The sequence below is a fragment of the Eptatretus burgeri genome, chromosome 2, assembly GCF_056783735.1.
Source record: "Eptatretus burgeri isolate ZD-2024b chromosome 2, Ebu_testis_v1, whole genome shotgun sequence".
Taxonomy (NCBI): Eukaryota; Metazoa; Chordata; class Myxini; order Myxiniformes; family Myxinidae; genus Eptatretus; species Eptatretus burgeri.
The window spans coordinates 30,115,287-30,138,196 of NC_140962.1; the positions used below are offsets into that span (position 1 = coordinate 30,115,287).

Consider the following 22,910-nt stretch of genomic DNA (forward strand, 5'->3'; position numbering starts at 1 on the left):
TCGCCTTAGTCTAGCGACCACCCATGTTGCCTACCGGCTTGTTTAATTGTCCATCTGTCCAATGATCTATTTATCTATTTAAATTCAATTATGTAGAGACTGGCAAAGGTTTCATCATGAAGCCTTTGGTGTGGGCCCTAACTAACCTATGCCTTAATCCAGCCCTGCTCACAGCAATGGATTTCATGAACACAGTCCTGCAAGCCAGAGATGTGATGTTGGATGTACAGGTTGAGAATTTAAAAAGCCTAATTGAGAACCGCAAACATTTGAGAGTTGAGATTCAGTTTTGGCTGAGAGTAAGCTTTTGCTGAGAGCCTTGGTATGGCAACCTGAATGATGTTGCCAGAAAAAAGGAGGAGAGGGAGGAACAGGTTTGCCGATGAGACATCGAGCGATGAGGCGATAGATTCCCATCTGGAAGATTGTTACGAGTGTAAAGTTTTCTTTGCTTTTCTGGACTGCGTCTTGGGAAACATGGACAGGCATTATGAGACAGCCATGGAGCTAGAAGTGACATTTGGTGTCATGTGGAAATATCCAAACTTGAAATAAGAAGTGCTCGAGTACGTTGTGTCTGACAAGCTAGATTACTTTGTGAGAGCTACAGTGTTGACGTGTCTGAGGATCGAGTGAAACAAATATTACACTTTCAAAAGGCAATCCATGCAGATAATCTGGGACAAACATCTCTATCACCAGTTCAACTGTTAAACAGTCTCCACGAGTTGAAACGTCACAACTTGTTCCTGAATATCTCCGTTGACTTAGAATCTTCTGCACCCTACTGGTCACCATCACAGTGGCGGAACGCTCATTCAGTACACCGGCAAGAGTAAAAGATGTCCTGAGATCAACTATGTGTCAAGATCGATGGACAAGTTTGAGAACACTGGCAGTGGAGTCACTTCCAGGAAGGAAAATTGATTTTGATGCCATTTGTGAACTGTTGGCTGGCCATAAAGCTCGCAAAGTACCTTTGGGCTATAGCTTTATTTAATCATAAAAAGCATAGTTTTTAGTGTTTTATTGAATAGGTAAGCTAAAAATAGTTCAGTAAAAATAGCGAATAGTAAGTTTAAAAAACAACAACATATAAACTCATTTGTAATGGCCAAAAAATAAATACATCTGGAACTCCTTGGACATGAAGACCTTTATAATGATACTAGGTGGGGTATGCTTACACATTGTAAGCAATAACAAACTGTGCTTCCTCATTGTCTTTGGTCACTCACCGACATTTGATTTTTTTCATTTTTTTTTCCTTTATTTATATTTTCATTCACGGTTGCTTTCTAATGGTTCTGTGATTTTTCCTGGCATATCAGCTTTGATGTTCATGGGCACACAAAATTTCCGTGCTTCTCCATTTTCTCAGGTTTCTCACCAGCATTTTTTCATTAATTTTTGCATTATTTTATTTTCATTATTTATATTTTAATTTGCGGATGCTTTCCAACAGTTCTATTATTTTCCCCAGTGCATTGGCTTCGATGTCTGTTTGTCGACGAAATTTCAGCTTTCTACATCACCCAGAAGGTACCGAACTTTAATATCAGTCAGTCAGTGAGTGAGTGACTGGTTAGAATGAGCTTCATGTTGTTATGTTTGTGAGCCAGATGGAGGAGTTTCATTAGAAAGATAGGACTGTATAGAGTAACTTGGTCCATGGACATGTAGGAGACATCTCGATATAAATTAAGTGGGGAAACTGTGAGCTAAAGTGTTACGTGTCACCACACAAGGGGTGGTGCTGTGTTAATGAGATAGGGATTAAGGATAATTTTCTTCAGAATGTGATTGCCCCCTTTGACCTTTTCCTATGTTTTTGCATTTCAAGACCGGTGATAAAAAAAGGATCACGTCCTTAACACAATGACAACCGAGCTGCATGTTCAAGCAGGCATAATCCCTGCCTGTAGGGGTGACAGCTAGCAAAGCCATGCCCCTGGAGCGGATGATTAATGGGCGTGACGTCAGAGAGTAGAGGAGGGGGTGAGGATCGTGGTCAGATAGTCTCACGTTGGGCGACAAGAAGGCAGGGAGTTAGGTTGGGAGCGGGACACAAAGGAGGATGGGACAGAAGGAGGACGGCACCAATTTGCAGAGCAGCGCATCGGCAAGTGTGATCGATGAAAGAAGTTACATGGTGGTTTCTGATTCCTGGCATTGAATACCACCTCACGAATTATCACACGTATGTTTCCCGCCCAGAGAGCGGCTCATCACCATTTTGGATGCATTTTCCCGTGTAGTGACGAAGCGGTTTGGTGACCTTCAAGCCACCAAAACTCATCCCTGGGCACACACATAAGTGCGGGATAAAGGAGGGATTTTTCTTTGTTTTATCTGTCCCCTTGTTTATATCAAAGTCTGTGTGGAGGTGTTTCGAAATTAGATTTAGTTTTATCTCACGTTCCGTTTCATTTCTATTACCCTTTGAATCATTACCATTGTAAATATTTGATTTATTTTCATTAAACCCCCGTATTTATTGAAGTTGCTTGTGTCTGTCTATTTGTCGTGGGTTCGAGATGAACCTCCTTGTGCTGTGCTTCCGTTTGCTCCATCAATTACGTGCATTTGCTGCCCTTTCTTTCCTGTGTGCACCATAATGGCTGAGAATCTCGGCTGTCAGCCTCCAAGGGAAATTATTTGGCTCTCCGTCCAGGTAGGGGCTAACCCACTGGACACGACAATATATTAGACAAGTCGGAAGGCGACATGGGTGGTTGCTACATAATTGCATACTGGTCATACAGTTTTTGATGGATCGGGCTGAAAATCTTTGACAAAGAGGTTGATTATAGTGCGCATAAAAGTGCAGAAGCCGATTTTTGATTTTCGAAAAAATATATTTTTTAGGATTTTTCAAAATTTCAAAGTCCCGTTGCTAGGCAACGGTGGGGTCCATAGCAACGGTGGTCAAAAGCATAGAACTAGATCCTGGTATGAACCTACCTGTCAAGTTTCATCAAAATCGGTTGACTCCTCTGGCCTCCAGAGCTGTCCATGACACAAAAACATACAAACAAGCCGGAAGGCGACATGGGTGGTCGCTACATAATTGCATACTAGTCATACAGTTTTCGACGGATCGGGCTGAAATTTTTTGACAAAGAGGTTGATTATAGTGCGCATAAAAGCCTGGAAGCCGATTTTTGATTTTCGAAAAAATATATTTTTTAGGATTTTTCAAAAGTTTCAAAGTCCCGTTGCTAGGCAGCGGTGGTGTCCATAGCAACGATGGTCAAAAGCATAGAACTAGATCCTGGTATGAACCTACCTGTCAAGTTTCATCAAAATCGGTTGACTCCTCAGGCCTCCAGAGCTGTCCATTACATACATACAAACAAACATACAAACATACATACAGACAGACGGAAAAAGTGAAAATAAAGGTACTCTCGCGACCACCCATCATACAAACATACAGACAGACGGAAAAACTGAGAATAAGGGTAGTCTAGCAGCGACCACCCAATATAATGGGTGTTCTGGTCCCTGGTCAAGTAGTTCAAAGACAGACAGAATAAGGCTGATGTTACATGAGAAGATTACCTTAAACCCCCCACTAGCGATAACACTTTCCACATTTCTACTGAAATGATTTTGTCAAATGATGCCCTTTGATCACATTTCCGTTCAATTCCGAATGTTATTAATCAACAGAAAAACGTCAAAAAGTATAACGGCAAATAACGTATTTTAATTTTTAACGCCAAATCTGAATTTTTACCAACGGCTGATTTATTATGAATCGAGGATTACAAACAATCTTCACCAGGCACATAAGTTGTGGGCATTTCTTGTAATAGCACAACATTTTTTGGTTTGATAAACCATCGATGACTTACAGCTATCATGTAAGGCAAGATGAAGAGAACAGGATGAGAGATGGGTTTAGGAATACAATAACTACAAGTGTATGCATCACGGTGTAGTGCAGCGGAAATGCATTCACTTCATAACAGAGAAGACCATGGTTTGAAACGTTGTGTTAATTAGTTGATGTGTCGTCTTGTATGTGATATTGTTACGAATTTGTAAGCCTTGTGCACACAGACAGACAGCAGTCCCTAAGCTTAGTTATTTCGATAAGTATGTGTTTATAGTTAGGGCCGCTCCTTCTGTCTAATGGGAATTTAGTGTGTGCGCTATTAGTTATTTTTTAGTTAGGTTTTTTACAACAACAACAACAACAACTACTACTATTACAACTACAACTACAACAACAACAACAACAACACCATCCCTCACTCGACCCAGTCGCCATTGCCCATGTATTCTTGGCTGAGGGCGTGGGCGGAGCCTCCGTCGCTTCGGATCGAGGCTCCGCTCCAAGGAAGGGCATGAACCATTTCCTCCAGCCAATGAGTGAAGGACGAGCACCACACGCGTACCCCAGCCAATCGGGAGGCTGACCACGAGTCGTCCGCCAACCCCTCGTCCAATCAGGAGGCGAGTGGCGAGGAAAGAAACCCCTCCCACCTCAAGAGAAAAAAAAGAGACGAGAGGACGGCAGACAGGAGTGTTTGTGGCGATTGCTGCGCGGTCTGTGGCCATTGTTGAGTGGTCTGCAGTCTTGATGCTGACAATGCCAAGGTCGTGGGTTCGAGTCCCACCTTGGTGGTTCGGGGTTGGTGTGACCGCACGAGGCGGGACAGGTACCTCGGCCCGGCTCTACCGAATAGACCCACGGGGTCCAGTTTCGTGTGTGTGTGTGTGTGTGTGTGTGTGTGTGTGTGTGTGTGTGTGTGTGTGTGTGTGTGTGTGTGTGTGTGTCCGTGGGCCCCATCTGTAAGTAGAATTGTATAAGTGTTTTCCTTTCCTTGTAAATTACATTTCTTTATTCTTGATAACTCTGCTCTGTGTCTCCCTCCTGATTAATGTAAAATAAAACCCCTGTTAAATGTACCAGCTCGTTTTCTGTGCTTTCTCTCATTGGCCTAGCAAGGTGTGTATTGAGTAATAGTAAAGCCGTTAATGCCGTAAATTGTTCATTTGGTCCGGCGCGGCTTTGGTAACTTCCGCTCCATTACGCCGGATCCGAGTCGGTGATAGCGACTCGATTCGGACAAAGTCGGCCGAGGGTGTGGTTTCCCCGGTAGTTGGATGGCGTGAGTACTTAAGTAAATTGGAATTAGACAAGCGGACCCTACCTCACGCAATCGAAACATTGGCGACCATGGTCCTCTAAGTGACCCGTGAAATTTCGGAGTTGTCCAAGAGTCACGACCTAAATTCTGGGTGTTCGGTGGGAGACGACTCCACTGCTCCACCTAGTAGTCGTTCATCGCCACCGAACCCCGGCCCACAACAATATTTCTGTTCGATTATATGAGATTTAGAGAATGGTTGGACAATATCAAATGCATAGTGATGTGCAGCACAAGGCTGATGGCTTGGCTGTGCCGGTTTTTCACCGGTCCAGTTTGCTTTGTAGCGATCCTTATACCTTGTCTCCATTAGCAGGTTCGAGTCAGTTGGCAAGCTCCATTCGATCAATGCCCCCTGCTGGTTAATTTGGAATTTGGTCATGGTGGCAGTGGAAGCTCGCCTCGTCTTCGCAAAGGACACCATGACATCTTTAATGCCTACCAGCTAATGCCAGCAGAAGGGACGCCCGTTAAACGTCCATCCAGGGGATGGCACACACATTATTGAATCACCCTGCTTGTGAAACACCGGGGTGACAGTTTATAGCTGGGTCGGGATTCAAATCAAGGCTACACAGCTTAGAGGGGAGTGCGTGTTCCTCGAGGTCGTCATCAGTGGCACAGTCACACGTTCAGCCAATGATGCTCCATGCAGTATAAGCATGAAGAATAAGCATTGTCAGCTTTCTCCCATCGATTTTAGTCGTATCAAGTGAGCTGGGCACCCACAGATCTTTCCATTTGAGGAGTGATTGGTACCTGATCTCAAAAGGTGACAAATGTGGTCAAATTAATGAGCAGCTTTTTTTGGTTGTGTTATTATTATTATTACTATTATTATTATTTTTACAATAATAGCATTTACACCTGGAGAATCTTCCTTAATCCATTTGAATAATCACAACGGGTAAAACAAAACCCACATTACAAATTATTCGATGATAAAACAGATATGTTTTTTTTAATTGAATGGCAAAAGCAATAACATTTAAGAAGAGGGTTGCTGATATATTTCAGCTCATTCTCAATTAATGGAGGAAAAGAGAAAAGGAACATGTGTTTTAAAACCATTAAACAAACAGCACAGAGAGAAAAGACAGCAACCCTTCGAAAAAGATAGGGTATGCATGCGTCTTACTCCCTTAGATAAACAAAGAAACAAACTTTTACCTTTACATGGAGCTGGGATTCAAGCATATCATAAATGACAGTGACCGTCACACCTGATTTATAAAAGGCAAAAATCTAACCAACCATCACTATTGTTAGCTGTTTATCACAGCGAAGCACTGTGGAAATTGATCCTGCTCTTCCCAAGTGCAAGGTGTGTCATGACGGGGGGTAGGGGGCGGTACACCGTGTTTGCCCCATCAGCAGTACCCTGATGGGAGTGGGGTCATTGCCGCATCTCTCGCACACCTGTCAAAAAACAGGTTCCCATGTGGATAGGGTCATGCAAATCAGTGTTATTACACAAGCGACGAGTGTGGGATTCAGAGAGGAAGATGTGTAGGATAGAGAGGATCCGAGTGGCCGACCCCTAACTGTTGTGATTAAAGCGCAGAGAAGACGAAGAAGGAGGTATGTGATGGAAAGTGAGTAATTTATAGGTAAAGGGAAGCTGGTTTTGTCACCGGTCCAGGTCGCTTTATAGTGAGCCTTATACCTTGTCCCCATTAGCAGGTTCTCGTCAGTTGGCAAGCCCCATACGATCTATCTAATAATAAGATTTTGCTTCGTGAAGTCCAGAAAGCTTCTGAGGTTGAGCATCAATGGTGACGTCAGTGCTTCAACCTTGTGCCACAAACGAACCATTGCCATCACGCTGTACGTTCAACAGTCATCATTAATGAACCATGACTTTTGAATTGATATCATTAATCAACAAAAACTATAACAGAAGACATCCCACGTTGACCACTATTGTCTATTAGCACATGGTGTATCACACAGCGCATCCCTAATTGTGATAAAAGCTTTCAGCAGAACCTGTAAGTGAAAACGTAGAATTATTTACCTACTACTTTTGTTTCGAACCGAGAGGGAGATGAATGATAAGCAGGCCAGTTAATAACCAGACCATACAACTGTTCCACCATTGTAGCAACGACGGGAGGTTTGACCCCAATGGTCGCAGCAACACTCCCCGTGTACTTGTGCACATGGACACACCGATCCAGTGCAATTCCCATTATTCTCACCTCTCAGTTTGCTCAAGATCTCATTGGCCCTTCCAAAAATTCCATTTGGCTCCATGACTCTTTCCTCCCCGCTTTCATCCACAATAGTGTCAAAAGTTGCTTCGGATAAGTTGCTCACCGTGATTCCCTTGACTCTTGGGCTAGCGGAAACTTTAGCAGTTAAGTCAACTTTATTTAACATTGGTTCTTTGCAAGAGTTTAAGAAACCACCGGTTTTGGTGGTGCGTGAGTATATGTAAGAAGGAGGACCGTTAGCATTTGATGACGTTGTGTAACTACTAGCCTTGATGCTGTTGCTGTTGGAGGACCAATCCAACGCTCCAGTTTTGCTCGTGCTGGTGCGTGTGAAACCTAACGCGATGGTCTTCTTGCTCTGAGTGGAACCACACTCTGTAGGACTGTGGGGATGGTTTCCCCCAGTGGAAGTGGTGCGACTGCTGGAAGGACATTTGTGTACGGGTGACCGGAGTCTTTCGTTCGGACTGCCTTTAGTCGTGCATCGTCCCATAGAAGGAGTGGATATTCTGGAGGAAGTATGGTGGACCATGACGCCATCTCCACATCCACTCGTCTTTGCATTGCACACGGTCTCACTTCCGACCCGGCAGATCCCCTGAGCTTTTCTTAACCTGCAACGGTATTTGACAATGTTGGATGTTCATTGTTATTGAACTAGAGTTTAAATACGTTTTTTTTTAAATGTGCAATCAATTCATTTGAGAGTTTGTTTTCAGTTGTGAAGACCATAAGTGATCATCAAGATATTATGTAAGCTAAGGGGGACAATAGGAGAAAAAGAGAATTGTGAAATGAAGGGAAGAATTGAGGAAATACAAGTTTAACTAAAACGGTACTTGGTGGAGCGCATACCTCTGCCAGGCTCAACATTTTATGTTTGTATCCCACTAATAGGCCGGATCTGCATCCTGACCTTGACCAAAATCTAATCTGCTCGTTCTTGTCACCTACGCAAATTAATCCATCAAGTTCTGGTATAATCTGTCCAAAACTTTGTGAGATATCGTGCCAGATATCGTTTTTTGGCTCGATCTCTCAACGGTGAAGAATCACTTAAAAGATTCTAATTTCTAGATCTTCACCACAATCTAATCACTTTGTTTTTGTCATACATACAACCTGTCCCCCAAGTTTCGTCTGAATCTGTCTATAACTTTTTGAGATATCCTGTTCACAGACAAACAAAAAATATTTTAAAATTCTCATATCTGGATCCAGATCCAGATCATCACCAAATTCTAATCAATTCATCCTTGGCAGATACCCAACATGTCTACTAACTTTTGTCAGAATTGGTCTATCACTCTTTGAGAGATCCTGCTCACAGACAGACAGACGACAGATAAGGACACAAACAAACAAGAACGGCACTCGGTGGAGTACATACCTCCGCCAGACCTAAACAGTTTACGTCTTGTATCTCATTGATTGACCGGATGTTATTCCAGACTTGAACCAAAATCTTGTCACCTTCCCAACTCATCCACCTCGTTCTTGTCAGAAATCGTCCAGAACTTTTTGAGATATATATATATATATATATATATATATATATATATATATATATATATATATATATATATATATATATATATATATATATACATATGTAGTCTTTGGCCCTATCTCTCAATGGTAAAGAATCACTTGAAAAATTATAGTATCTGGATCCGGTACCAGATCTTCACCAAAATCGAATCACTTTGTCTTTGTCACACACCCAACCTGTCTACCAAATTTCGGCAAAATCTGTCAAGAACTTTTTGAGATATTTTGTTCACAGACAGACAGATAAAGAGGTAAACAAACAGACAGGGTTGAAAACATAACCTCCATCCACCTTCTGTGGTGGAGGTAAAAATTTATGAGTCTCGTATTCGGATCCGGATCCAGATTTCATCAAAATCAAACGGATACGTTCTTGGTACACACCCAACCTGTCTACCAAGTTCTGTCTGAATTCATGTGGTGGTGAAGTGGAGATTAGTGTGTGAAATTCTGCATTTTGTGTACTTAATGTGCAGATTGCCCATCTATAATAATAAGTGTGTGTGCATGTGTGTGTTTGAGAAAGAGTCTGTGTGTGTGTGTGTGTGTGTGTGCCTCCAACATAACTCCAAAACCATGGAACCTATCACCCCAAAACCTTTCATGCATACGAAGGGAACTCCAAGGGAGTGCATGAATGAATATTGGCTATTTGAGTAAATTTAAACACACCTTTTGAAGATAATTAACGGGGTGCAAATCATGAAAAAACAACAAAGGCTCACCAAGATGGCAGCACACCATCTTTGTCAGGCCACTTCACCTCGTGGGGTCTTAAGCCGCCATTTTGTTTCGGCCTGCTCAAAATATGCCTGCACTTGGATCAGGCCACAACGGTTTCTGTGCAATAAAGTGCTCAAAATTTATTTTTTGACTTTCCTCACTCATATCATCTAATGCATGATCTTCATACCTACAAATTGCTGTGAACATCGTTTTTGTCGGTGCTATAGCTTTCATAATTAGGAGCTTGGAGCGATGTTATCTTCTATAATATGGAATAGGCAAAGCCTATAAGGGAATGTAGAATTCTTCTTGCATTCGATGCTGCAATTTCCGGTTACTTCGGCCTGGATTCGGGATCAGCGATCAAATAATGTAAATCACGATTAAAAATTATTTTTTGATGATGCGGGAGATATCTTTATTAAAATTAACTTTGGGAAAAAATAATTGAATAAATAAATAAATAAACAATTACTTCTGGTCAAGAATAAAAGAAATTAAAAGTTCCAGAAAGAGTTTCAAAATCACTCCCGGTAATGTTAAATACAAAATAGACACTTCCTGTCATGAAAAAATCACTTTCAGAAGAATAAAATTAACTTTGGGAAAGAAATAATTGAATAAATAAACACTTCCGGTCATGATCTCCTGGCATGCATCATTCCCCATGACAAAAACCGGAAGCAAAAGGGTCATAGCCGACGACACGGATTCCAAATTGCCAGGGTATTGTGTTGTTGTTGTTTCCTATTCTCTCATGTGCACGCGTTGAGTATGAAGCTCACTACGTTCGCTATAAAAATTATTTTTTGATGATGCGGGAGATATCTTTATTATATAATTAGGTCGACTTAAAACTGCTGGAGTATTTACTCTCTAGTTTTGTTGTTAATTTTTTAGTCATTAAGGTGTGATTGGGTATACTATAAATCAAATTAATTATTTGTGCATTTCTATAACTGTGATAACACTGCTGCATATTACCTCAACATTACCTTCACAACAACAACTACACCGCCTAGAACAGGATCTCATCTGAAAAAATAAATATGACGTCACATTACCTTCACAACAACAACTACACTGCCTAAAACAGGATCTCATCTAAAAAAATTAATATTACCTCAACATTACCTTCACAACAACAACTACACCGCCTAAAACAGGATCTCATCGAAAAAAATAAATATTACCTCAACATTACCTTCACAACGACAACTACACCGCCAAGAACAGGATCTCATCTGAAAGAATAAATATTACCTCAACATTACCTTCACAACGACAACTACACCGCCAAGAACAGGATCTCATCTGAAAGAATTAATACCAGAAGCGAGCGTAGTATTCTTCTTACATTCACTTCTGACTTTACCGATAACTTATTCACAACTGTATATGCAAATTCCGGTTACTTCGGCCTGGATTCGGGATCAGCGATCAAATAACGTAAATCACGATTAAAAATTATTTTTTGATGATGCGGGAGAAATCTTTATTAAAATTAACTTTGGAAAAAAAAATAATTGAATAAATAAATAAATAAACAATCACTTGTGGTCAAGAATAAAAGAAATTAAAAGTTCCGGAAAGAGTTTCAAAATCACTCCCGGTAATGTTAAATACAAAATAAACACTTCCTGTCGTGAAAAAAATCACTTTCGGAAGAATAAAATTAACTTTGGGGAAAAATAATTGAATAAATAAATAAATAAACACTTCCGGTCATGATCTCCCGCCATGCATCATTCCCCATGACAAAAACCGGAAGAAAAAGGGTCATAGCCGAGACACGGATTCCAAATTGCCAGGGTATTGTGTTGTTGTTGTTTCCTATTATCTCATGTGCACGCATTAAGTATGAAGCTCACTACGTTCGCTATAAAAGCAAATGAAATGTTGTTTGTTTGTTTGTGAAGCTACTCCTCTGAGCTCCCAAGGTTAATCACGACAAAACTTTATAGGATTACATTTTTATACCCGTCAAACTTGGCAGAACTAGAGTAATTTTCACATGAAGAATGGGCAAAGATTTCACCATCTCACTGTGTAAAGCTAGTAGAGGCCTACTGTACCCAAAAACACTCATAGCAGTCATTGCTGTAAAAGGTGCTTCCACCAAGTACTGACCTAAGGGGCTGAATACCTTTACAACCAGTGAATTTTGATTTGTACATATTTTTTGAAGGTAATCTTGACATGTAACCTCTTTACACTATAACAGTGTTTAGTTTGATCTCTTCCGTTATGAATAAAAAAGTTAATTTGGAAAAATTGTTTAACTACATCATTTGTAATTCATCTGAACGTGGAATTATTGCTTGGGGGTGAGTACTTTTTCAGGCCACTGTATACAATGCTTTATAAAAAGGTCAAATGTTTTCGGATTTCTACCCGAATACCAATATAATTGGTGAGTTGGTGAGATGCGATGATCAAATGTGGTATCGTATCGCATGAGAAAAATAACTGTAATTAAGATGTCATGATGATCAGAATGATTGGTGAAGAAGGAGTCATGTGACCTCTCAAATGAGCGAATCGCTAATTATTCAAAAAACGGAAATAGTACAAACATAACGGAAACATCAATTTAAAGGTAATTTTCACTACTCATGTAACGACATAACCCTCAAGGGTAAAAGAGGAGTTTGTAGAAAAAAAAAAGGTTATCATCTTAGCTAACATCTCCAGATATACACCCTGTGAAAATTCATTTGTGGGAGGGAAGGGAAGTGGTTTGGGTGGGAGTTCAGAGGGGAGGAGGGAGGGGAAGACATAGAAGGAGGGTAGGGTGGCATGGTGGTCTGAAGGGAAGGGGTGGGGAGGGAGTCCTGAGGAAGGGGGTGGGAGGAGGGAGGAGGAGGGACACAACATGGCACGGCAAAGCCAGGTACCTTTGTTGGTATTCAACAAACTCCATAATCTATCACCTATTCTCCTCTCCCTCGAGGAGTTTCCTGTACGTGGCAATCTCTACGTCCAGTGCCAGTTTGACGTTCATGAGCTCCTGATGTTCCTGGACTTGCAAAGCCATCTCTTGCTTGCTCGCCTTGATCTCTTCCTCCAACGTGGCACAATGAGACCTTGCAGCTGCGACGTCATTCTCACCGTTTTCTTCAGCCTGGATTACTGCAGCTTCCAGCTCCACTCGCTGTAGTATTATGTGGACAAATAAATGGATACTTTAGCCAACGACAGAACCGTTACATCGTTCATTATGTAGCTTTTTCAAAAATCAGTTGAATCAACTTTATTAAACTGTTTATTAATTTCAGTAAACTTTATTGGTTCAAAACAAAAGCACTTTATCAAATCTCAATTCCACAGGTTATATTGTAGCGAAGTTTGTCATGTCCCTCTCATGCTCACCTCATTTTTCAATGCCTCGGTTGTTGCTGTGACAAATTCCAGTTGCTTGTTCAGGTTGTCTATTTCACCTTGAGTGTTTTCTAATTCACTGCTGATATTTCTTGCCATGGTGGCTGCATCATCAAGCTGAAGAAATGAACAATCTACTGTGACTGGGATTCAAGAACTGTTTGGTTGACAAAGACAAATCAACGGTACAGCTTAGAATTGATGGAATGTGCCTGACTGAGGATGAAAAGTCCTGTGGTCCTGCAGTCACTGTTGTATTTATTGATTTTTAACCTCCTGAATACATGTTGCACTGGGATTCAAATACGAATTTGACTCACTAGTTGCATCATCACTGAGGTGAGACTGTGCTGCTGATGCAGTGCCCCTGCACATCAGGGCAGGAATTTGTAATTTGTCCAGGGTGCTGGCACATAATCGCCAACTCTTTGCGAATGATACCCTGAGATCTTTAACATCCACCATCCACATGCTTAGTAGAGTTTGACACCCTCTGAAAGAGTTCAACACCCTGCCTGTGAAGCACCAGGGTGACATTTTATAATTACATAGAGAACTGAACCCAAGAAAAAAGAAACTTCAAGGTGAGTGGTCGTTACAGCTATGTTGTCAGCAAGTGTTCAACTGCAGGAGCAGTTTCTTTGGAGCTTTTGAGAGTGATTTAAGACTAATGCAAAGTTTTACAGATGGTACATGCAGAACAGGAACGTCAGGAAGCATCATTGTGCTCTGCATTAATTACAAGGATATTAATAGACAATGCACAAAGCAACATAGTAAGCTATATGGGATTTGAATCTGAAATCCCAGCATCATGAGAAGGAAAATATATATATATTTCAAAAACACAGGATGAGGTCATTTGGCCCATCATGCCTGCACTACAAAAACACTATATTGATTCAATCTCTCACTTTATCCACTCTTTGAGGGGATGGGGAATAGAAGTGGGGGAGGAGAGAATGCAATGTGGCCATTTACTTTATGGCCATTCAAGCAAACAGGTTAAAAATTATGCATTAGGTCTTTATCGCACAATAATAATGCATTTCTTTGGCTGGCAAAGAAAATGCAAATATAAGACTTCTTACATACCATGTGCTGCATATCTAGGGCAGTCAAAATAAATCAGAGAGCTGGAGAGTCAAAGAATAGAGTAGGTATCACTGTCAAATAATTTTATCGTCAGGTGTTGAACGGTTCCCATCAACCAGTGCTCTAATCTTTAAAGGAAACTAAACAAAATCAAAAATTGAGAATTACTAGATCTGATCATTATCACATTGCTCACTTTACATCTTTGAATGAACAAGGAGTAAAAGACATAAAATGTCATCGTCCCAATGGTTTTAATAATTTTGCTGTATGGAGTTAAAAGGGCGAGCCCATATTTATTTACAACTAAAATTGCCACCAGTCTACTCGTGGGACATCTTTGATCAGATCGTAAAATAAAGTGAGATGCATGTGTACTGTGTATGCCATCATGTACGTGCTTGTGCCAACTTTGAACAAAATCGGACCATGCATGTCTGAGAAATGGTTGGGAACACGTTTAAGTAACAAAATGGCCGCCTGACCTTGGATCTGACCTCCAATGAAATGACGTGCATATGTAAGCCATTATTCATCATCCGTATGCCAAGTTTGAACAAGATCGGTTAATGCATGTCCGATAAATGGTTGAGGACGTTTTCAACATCGGGTATTTTACAACTAAAATGGCCACCAGTTGGCCATCTTTGATTGAATCGTGAAACAAAATGATGCGCATACGTGTACACCAAACAAAATGATGTGTAGACTATCATTTGTCTCTTTGCCAAGTATGAACAAAATTGGTCCATACATGTCCGACATATGGCTGTGGACAGACAGACAGATGGATGAGACCCAATCCATTAGCCCAGTTTCGGACTAAGTCCAATGGGCGAAAAGTACACCATAGCACAATGTGGCTTCATTGGATTTTACAGTAATTTCTTTGAAGGCAGCCATGTTTTGTCTTGTTGGTCCATGATTGGCTTTGAAATGCATGTTTAAGTCACATGCTTTTGATAGCCAATCAGGGAACCATAAAGGCAAGCTGTGGCTGCCTCCGCAGAAAGGAATAGGAAATTCGCTCATTTGCACTTGTTGCTTCATGGAACTTTTCACGTTTAAGGGTGTGAAGTGAACAAATTGAAAGTCCAAGATAGAAATAAAGTGTTTATATCAATACACAGTTTCAGATTTACAGAAACCTGCTCACCAATCTCAGTGACATAACAAGTATGCATGAAATCTATGAAAATGATCTTACTTTTTTTGTCTTTTACTTGCAGTAATAAAATCAACACATAATATAATCTAAGATATACATATATATGTATATGAGAGTTTATGTCTGTCCATTTATATATAGTATGCTTCAAAAACTAAAAAAAGCTACTGAACCAAATCCAACCAAATTTTGCATGTTGCCTTAGGCTACTCAAGTATGGTGTCTGTTTGGGGCAGCATATCTTGGGGAGGGGGTTCAAAGGTGGGGGGAAGACCCCAATTCTCTCTATTTAAATGTGTGTTGTATAGCACCATCTGGTGGTATCCAGTATCACAAATGATCATCTTCTTCTTATATAAAGAAAGTTTAAAGAACTTGATAATATGCATTATGGTAATGTTGAAATCTAAAATGAGAATAATTCGAAATTTTCAAAATGTTTCATTTCACTCATATTAAGTGGAGGTTCAAACCTAAGCCATCCAATATTGACCATCACAACGAAGTAGAAGTGATTTTTGCTCATACCATATATAAGCAGCAAGGATGGTTGATGAAGGTGATGTTCGCTGACTTCCAAGCAGATGCAAGATGACCTCATGCAAATTATAGAGTGAATAGAGCAGAATGTTTGAAAAGTGCAACATGGTGTCTTTTGACTAAATCCATCAGCAAAAGTGACAGGTACTTTTGATAGTATAATATACTGTAATAGTATAATTTACTGTAACACTGTATAGTATACTTTGCCTGGAATGCTCAAGTCCCTCAGTCGGCACACTCCTTTACTTTCTTACCTTCTTTGTTTGCTCTTCCTTCTCATCCTTTTCTGAATGAATGAATGATACTGCATAAAATAACAAAATGATTACCTTGTTTTTATAATAAATTTCAGCTTCCTGTTGCATCTTCATCAAATTTGCCTCGTATTGTTCGCGTACATCATCGATGATGTTGCTGAGATCAAGACTTCGGCTGGTGTCCACTTCCACCGTCACGCTTTTGGACTTTGCTTGCAATTGTGCTTCTTCCTGTATGATTGGTATGTTCAATTTAGAACTTCTCACATTGAACACCGCATTGAAATAATCACCCACAATGCACTACTAAGTTGGTTAATCTTTTTTTTTTTTTAATGCTTACCTCACAGAATATCTGACTCATGAACTGTATGTCAGTGCTTGTAAGCTCAATGTTTGCTTCAACGTCAGCCTTACTTACAAAAGCGCTGTCAGTTTCCTGTAATATAGTGGAAATTATGAACATTGAATCTCTGCATGATGTCTACCACTTCTTGCTGTTATCATAGTGATTTTCATGAAATAGTGCCTTACCCTTTTAATATCTTGAAGTCTGTTTTCCACTTCAATTCTGGAATTTCTTTGACTTTCAAACCTGGAATACATCGAAACGAATGCATCAAATAACTTTTAAGATAAAAGTCATAACGACCAACAGTCATTTTAAGCTGCTCTGTTTGTCCTTATTTATTACATCTGTTAAATTGTTAATCACTTTTAAAATAATGGCTCAGCCAAACGTTTGTCTATTAAACTTCATTTTCTTTGTAACAGACCTTATTAGAAAAAAACAATGTGAATATTTGGCTTCGAATCAGTAAGTTGTTTCACTTGAGTAAATCAAATGTTTAATGCTTTCGTCATGCTTTTTATCCCGCCCCCGGAGGGAGGGAGCGGGATATTGTAATCATCCGGTTTGTTTGTCTGTCTGTCTGTCTGTCTGTCTGTCTGTTAGCAACTTTAAGGCAAAACGGCTTTAGCAAGCACTATCAAATTTAATCCACAGGTGGGCAATGAATCTTGGACGATCCCATTAACTTTTGGGTCCAATTGGATCAAAGGTCAAGGTCAAGGTCACGAAAAGATAAAAATCGTTTCTCGCTCATAACTTCGTCAAAAATGTTCTGATTTATTTTAAACTAAGCTTAACTAAGACTAAAATATCCTTATTATATTCCTTATAATCAACATTCAGGTTAACGATGTATCAAATTTAAATTTGATCCCCAAAATAACTTTATGCCTTAAATGGGCGGGATTTGTTGTGCCTGGCACCACTTGTTTGTATTTTTGTTTGTAGAAAGTTATTTTTCTGTTATGTACAAACTACAACATCTCTTACACTGAAGTGTGTGTGTGTGTTTACATGGAAAAATGAACAATATATACATATATTATATACGAGCGAGGTATGCTTACACTATGAACTGCGCTTCCGCATTGTCTCGGGTCGCTCACCTGCATTTGGTTTTTCATTTATATTAATTTATGGATGTTGGCAGACAATTCTGTGATTTTTTTTCCGATGTACCCGCTTCGATGTCCATCAGCACACGAAAGTACAGCTTTCTACATCACCCGGAAGGCACCGATCTTTAATATCAGTCAGTGAGTGGGTCAGACAATAGTTTGAAAGAGCTTTCTATATCAGATATCACATGAGGGCATGTTGAAAAGTAATACCTCCTATTCTTTTTCTCCAAAACAGGTAAAGATATTTGAATGAAGCAAAGCGCAGTTTGGACATTAGTACTTCCCGCCACGTGGTACGAAGTTTTGTGATTCTGACACTGGATATCTCCATGCAGCACGACGTTGTCAGTGGTGTGAAACATGAAGCATTGGAGATGAGATGAATTGAGATGAGATTTGGGTGCACCATTATGATGCTGAGAGTAAAAGATGGTCAATGGAGTACTGCCACAAAGGATCATCAGCCCCCAACCTGGCTTTGTCAGATTTTCATCTCTTCCCCAAACTTAAGAAACAACTCCGTGGAGTACATTTTCCTTCCAACAATGATGTCAAAGCCACTGTGAATCTCGAGTTAAGTCAGCAGGATGCATACACATTGTTCTATTGTGACGACATCACAAAACGACTTGAATTTTAGCATAAATGTGTGCACTGCTGTGGTGATTATCTTGAAAAATAAATCAGCACCATGGTAGAATATAGATTAATGTTTGTATCGTCTTTGTTTCTTTCGAATATCTTTACCCATTTTGGAGAAAAAGAATAGGAGGCAAAGCTTTTCAACATGCCCTCGTATTTATACATCTATTTTTGTTCAAAAAGTTCTACAAATGAGATACAATAGTCCAAGACATAGCAACGTATTTATTTTTAATTATACAAGAAGTTGGGCCACCCCATTAAGATTGGGTTATTTAGTCTTTAGTAATACATCAAGAAGATTGTTGTTTATAGCGGTAGAAAAAAAGAATATCTCAGGGATGCAACACGGCGAAAATGGACCAAATTATCTCATTTTCATATTGAAGGGTGCACAAGATCGTACAACCACTCGTTACACTGAGTGTCGTCCAGAGACCGTGGACCCTTTGTATGTTAATTGCCATGCTGCATATGGAAAACAAGTACTCAAATGCAAAAGGTTTGATTCCAAACAGAGCATGGATTTTGGAACTCATGCAAGCGCAGTCAATGAAGCTTCTATAACCCCACTAAGGGGAGCACCTGGAACATGTCACTCGATCTCGGAAAGCATTATTATTCAGTGTTTTTACATATATTTGATTTATAATTGGAAGTTTTCATTATGTCATTGTCCTTGAAACTGTGAAAATAATGCGGTACAGCAAATTTTGGGGAATTGGCCCAGGAGTTAGGAAATGTGTAAAGAACAAAGGAACAAGCAAAGAAACAAACCTCACTTTTATATTTAGATATACAGTAAAACTTCACCATTCACAGAGGTTATGTTCCTGGTAAGTGCTGCGGATGATGAATCTGTGGATGGTGAGGCAAAGGGCCAATGGGAAAAATTGGGATGGTTCCTGGCTGATAAGCTAACCCCCAGAATTTATTCTATAACTTACTCTACACTAAACAAAGGCTGAAAAAAATCTGTGATAAATTATGTCAGCAAAGGTTCTTTTCTGACAATAATAATAAGAATAAACATACATGCTGTATAACAAGTGCAATAAACATGCTCGATTTAAATAATAAATAAAGATTAAAAAAACTGGGTTATTATTTATTTTACACCTGCTTATCATGATGATGAGGATGATGGTGATGTTGGGTGGTGTTTAGAGATTAGCGATCAGATTAGGGTGGCTTGGAACTTGATGGTAGCCGAGTTGGTGCCTTCACCACCAGAGGTTTAGACCACGCGCTCATAATTACGCATAGCGTTTGTACATATCACAGGTCCATTGAGAGGCACTTTTTTCTGGTTCTGATCATTGATCCATACACTTGGTGCTTTCTCCATTTTTTTCCATTTGTGAATCAGGGATATATATATATATATATATATATATATATATATATATATATATATATATATATATATATATATATATATATATATATATATATATATATATATATATATATATATATATATATATATATATATATATATGTATTTTACATATATATATATATATATTATATATATATATTTTTATATACATATATATGATATATATATATATATATATATATATATATATATATATATATATATATATATATATATATATATATATATATATTGAATATAAAAAATATATATTCTCCTTTATGTCTGTTTGTCTGTGTACACGATATCTCAAAAAGTTGTGGAGGGATAGGGATGAAATTTTGTGGACAGGTTTGGTGTGTGACAAGGATGAACTGAATCAATTTTGGTGAAGATCCGGATCCGGATCTGATGTTTTTTTTAAAAAGTGATTCTTCACCCTTGAAAGATCAGACAAAAAAAAATGATATGTGTGTATATATATATATATATATATATATATATATATATATATATATATATATATATATATATATATATATATAGCACGATATCTAAAAAAGTTGTGGACGGATTCGGACGAAACTTCCTGGACAGGTTGGGTGTGTCACAAGGCAGAATTCATTCAATTTTGGTGAAGATCCGAATCCGGATCTGGATATGAGAATTATTTAATTGTTAAGGTGATTCTTCACCATTGAGAGATCGGGCAAAAAACGAGTGCTGCATAGCATGATATTTCAAAAATGTATTGGGCCCGATATGTTCTCGTGGATCAAGCATTACATGGCGGAGGTGTGCGATCTACCGAGTGTCCTTCTAGTTATACTTGTTATCAACTGAAACTTTGTCTTAACAGAATAAATGAAAGGTCAATACATTTCAGAGAGATAAAAATTATTAACTACAAAGAATCCGGAGAATTCCCATGTTTTCAACGCATGCTATGTTAAGGGTATAGAGCAGCTTAATAGGTCCTTCCACAGCATGGCATTCTCATTACAAAATAAATAACAAAAATAATGATAACATTGTAACAAAGCATATATTAATTAATACTAATAATATTAACAACAATAATAGTTGTATCATTTGGCAAAAATGATAACAAACGTATAATCCCCACGTTGATCCCAAGCACATCTGGGCTTGGTGAAAGGTAAGCTAATGCTCAAGCAGTATGGCAGGCAGGTATGCTACAAGGCCATGAAGAGCAATGAAAATTTGGTCTAATGGATCAATGAGCTCACAAGTATTGTAAATGGAGCTGTGTCTGTCTGTCTGTTTGTTGTGCTATAACTTGAGAACGGATTCACGGATTTCAATAAAACCATCGATGGTGGATTCAGGGAACTTCGAGGAATTCAGGGAACTTCAGGGAACTTGCAACGCTGGTAAACCCTGAACGGAGGATGGGATCTCCCAGGAATCCTTTTTTTCTTAACTTGAGAATGGATATCAATGAAACCAATGCCGGTGGATTCAGTGAACTCCCAAGAAGGTTTGTGATGCAAAAAACGAATAAATAATAAAAGATGCTTTGTGCATGGGTACATGGGCACATAGGGTGAAACTGTAAATGCCAACTTGTAACACTGATTATCCCCACATAGAGGGCAAGATCCCTCAGCAATCCTATTTCGTTCTTTCCCCATAGATTAGCCATCGTAGCAAGGATTGGTATTCCCATCAGCAAAGCGACGGACGGATCTTATATGCTAGTGATCCATAAATTAAACGGATTAATGCCAAACGGAGTTGAGGCACTTTTCAAAGCGAAAGTGGTTCACACTGTTTATTGAAATTATATAAAGAAAGATTTAATTTTTTTTTTCTTAAAATAAGTGTTATTATATTGTGAGGAGTTTATGGAAATCCTTATAAAGTGCGTTTGGTTTCATCTTATAACAAAAGAAGTTATCACATCTAATGTTGTACCCCACGCACGCGAAGCGAAAAGCGGGTTTAAGCAATTGGTCCATGTCAGTCCGTCTATCTGCCTCCAAACGTCAGTTTATGATCGAGGAACAACTTTTTTTATATTTAATATTTATAGAACACAGATGGGAATAAGAATAAGAAGACAAACCTGCCTTTTCACAGTACTGTACTTTGGCTCTGAATTAATCTTGAACACACATGCGCAGAGAGGAGTGACATCATATTTGTACTCTGTCTGCCTGGCAGTCAATGGAAATTGAAAATCGTTTCAAACAGGAAATTACTGTTTTTAGGGATGTTATAAAGGACACATACAACAGGCGCGAATAACTAATGTAATGTGTTACACAGGGTGGAGTCACAGAAACTGAGTAAACAGCAGTAAATTCCGGAATTAATTTATTTATCCGACTTTTACTATCTTTATTTTATTGAAATTTAATTACGTACTTGAACACTGTAGACCACAAATCGCATTTTTGTCACTTCCAAGAACCTCCAGTGTTGCAGTACACGTTAAATACGGTGGTGAAAAGACTGCTTCAATCGCGCTAAACTTCTGGATTTTTTTAAGACAAACTTTTAAAACATTATTTTATTTAAGTTGAAGTATATTTCAACACTGCGTAGGAGGGGAGGTGTCATTATATTATGAACTCTTTAGTTATCAGTGTAATCATCCATAAAATATTGATGTCTTATGTGTTGCTCTGGAAACGTAAAAAAAAAAAAAAAACATGAAACAAGAAAAGAGCTTGGTTTGCATCCAGGCTTTACTTGTTCCTGAGATTTTCCACAAGACCTTGGACTTCCTCATTTTCCTGCTGCATCCGCTCGTTTTCCTTGGTCACTTGGTCATTGTTCTTCCTCAGGTCTTCTGAGTAGCATTCCAAGAGCTTATAGAATCTGGAACCTTGGGACTCCTGATGCTGCAATGCCTGGAGTTGGGCTTCGAGAACCTTGTTCTGTTGCTCAAGATGGCGGACCTGCAATATATTCGTAACGATTGCATCCGTAGTAATACGTGTTTCAACAATACTTTGACAGAGGAAAAATATCTAAATACATATCCTGGATTTGATAGCTACCTTGTCGATGAAGCCCGCAAACTGATTATTGAGGGATTTAAGAGATGCTTGCTCCTGGAGACGCACTTCCTGAGCACGGCGGCCTTTCTCCTGAACTCCACCAGCATCCAGAGTGATGCCCTCAAGGAATCCCGCGTCGAGCGGCAACAGCAAGCCGAGCGCGGGTCCCGTGCTGGCCATGGCCCTGCAGCGAATCCCACAGCATTGGTGGTGACATCTCGGCTCCGCATGCACACAAGTGAGCTTTATAACGTTGTTATGGTGCAGACGACCACAACTCATTAAT

The 22,910-nt window shown here is 39.4% G+C and overlaps 1 protein-coding gene across 1 annotated transcript; it reads right to left on the bottom strand.

Moving 5' to 3' along the window:
- Nucleotides 1-6,904: 6,904 nt before the first annotated feature.
- LOC147031714 (keratin, type II cytoskeletal 8-like) lies at nucleotides 6,905-22,839 on the bottom strand. Its single transcript, XM_085852941.1, has 8 exons — nucleotides 22,625-22,839; nucleotides 22,314-22,522; nucleotides 16,634-16,694; nucleotides 16,443-16,538; nucleotides 16,172-16,330; nucleotides 13,028-13,153; nucleotides 12,589-12,809; nucleotides 6,905-7,992 (listed from the first exon to the last, which is right to left on the bottom strand). The coding sequence occupies exons 1-8, from the start codon at nucleotides 22,802-22,804 to the stop codon at nucleotides 7,230-7,232; spliced, it is 1,815 nt and encodes a 604-aa protein (XP_085709067.1). The 5' UTR covers nucleotides 22,805-22,839; the 3' UTR covers nucleotides 6,905-7,229.
- Between the last annotated feature and the right edge of the window lie 71 nt (nucleotides 22,840-22,910).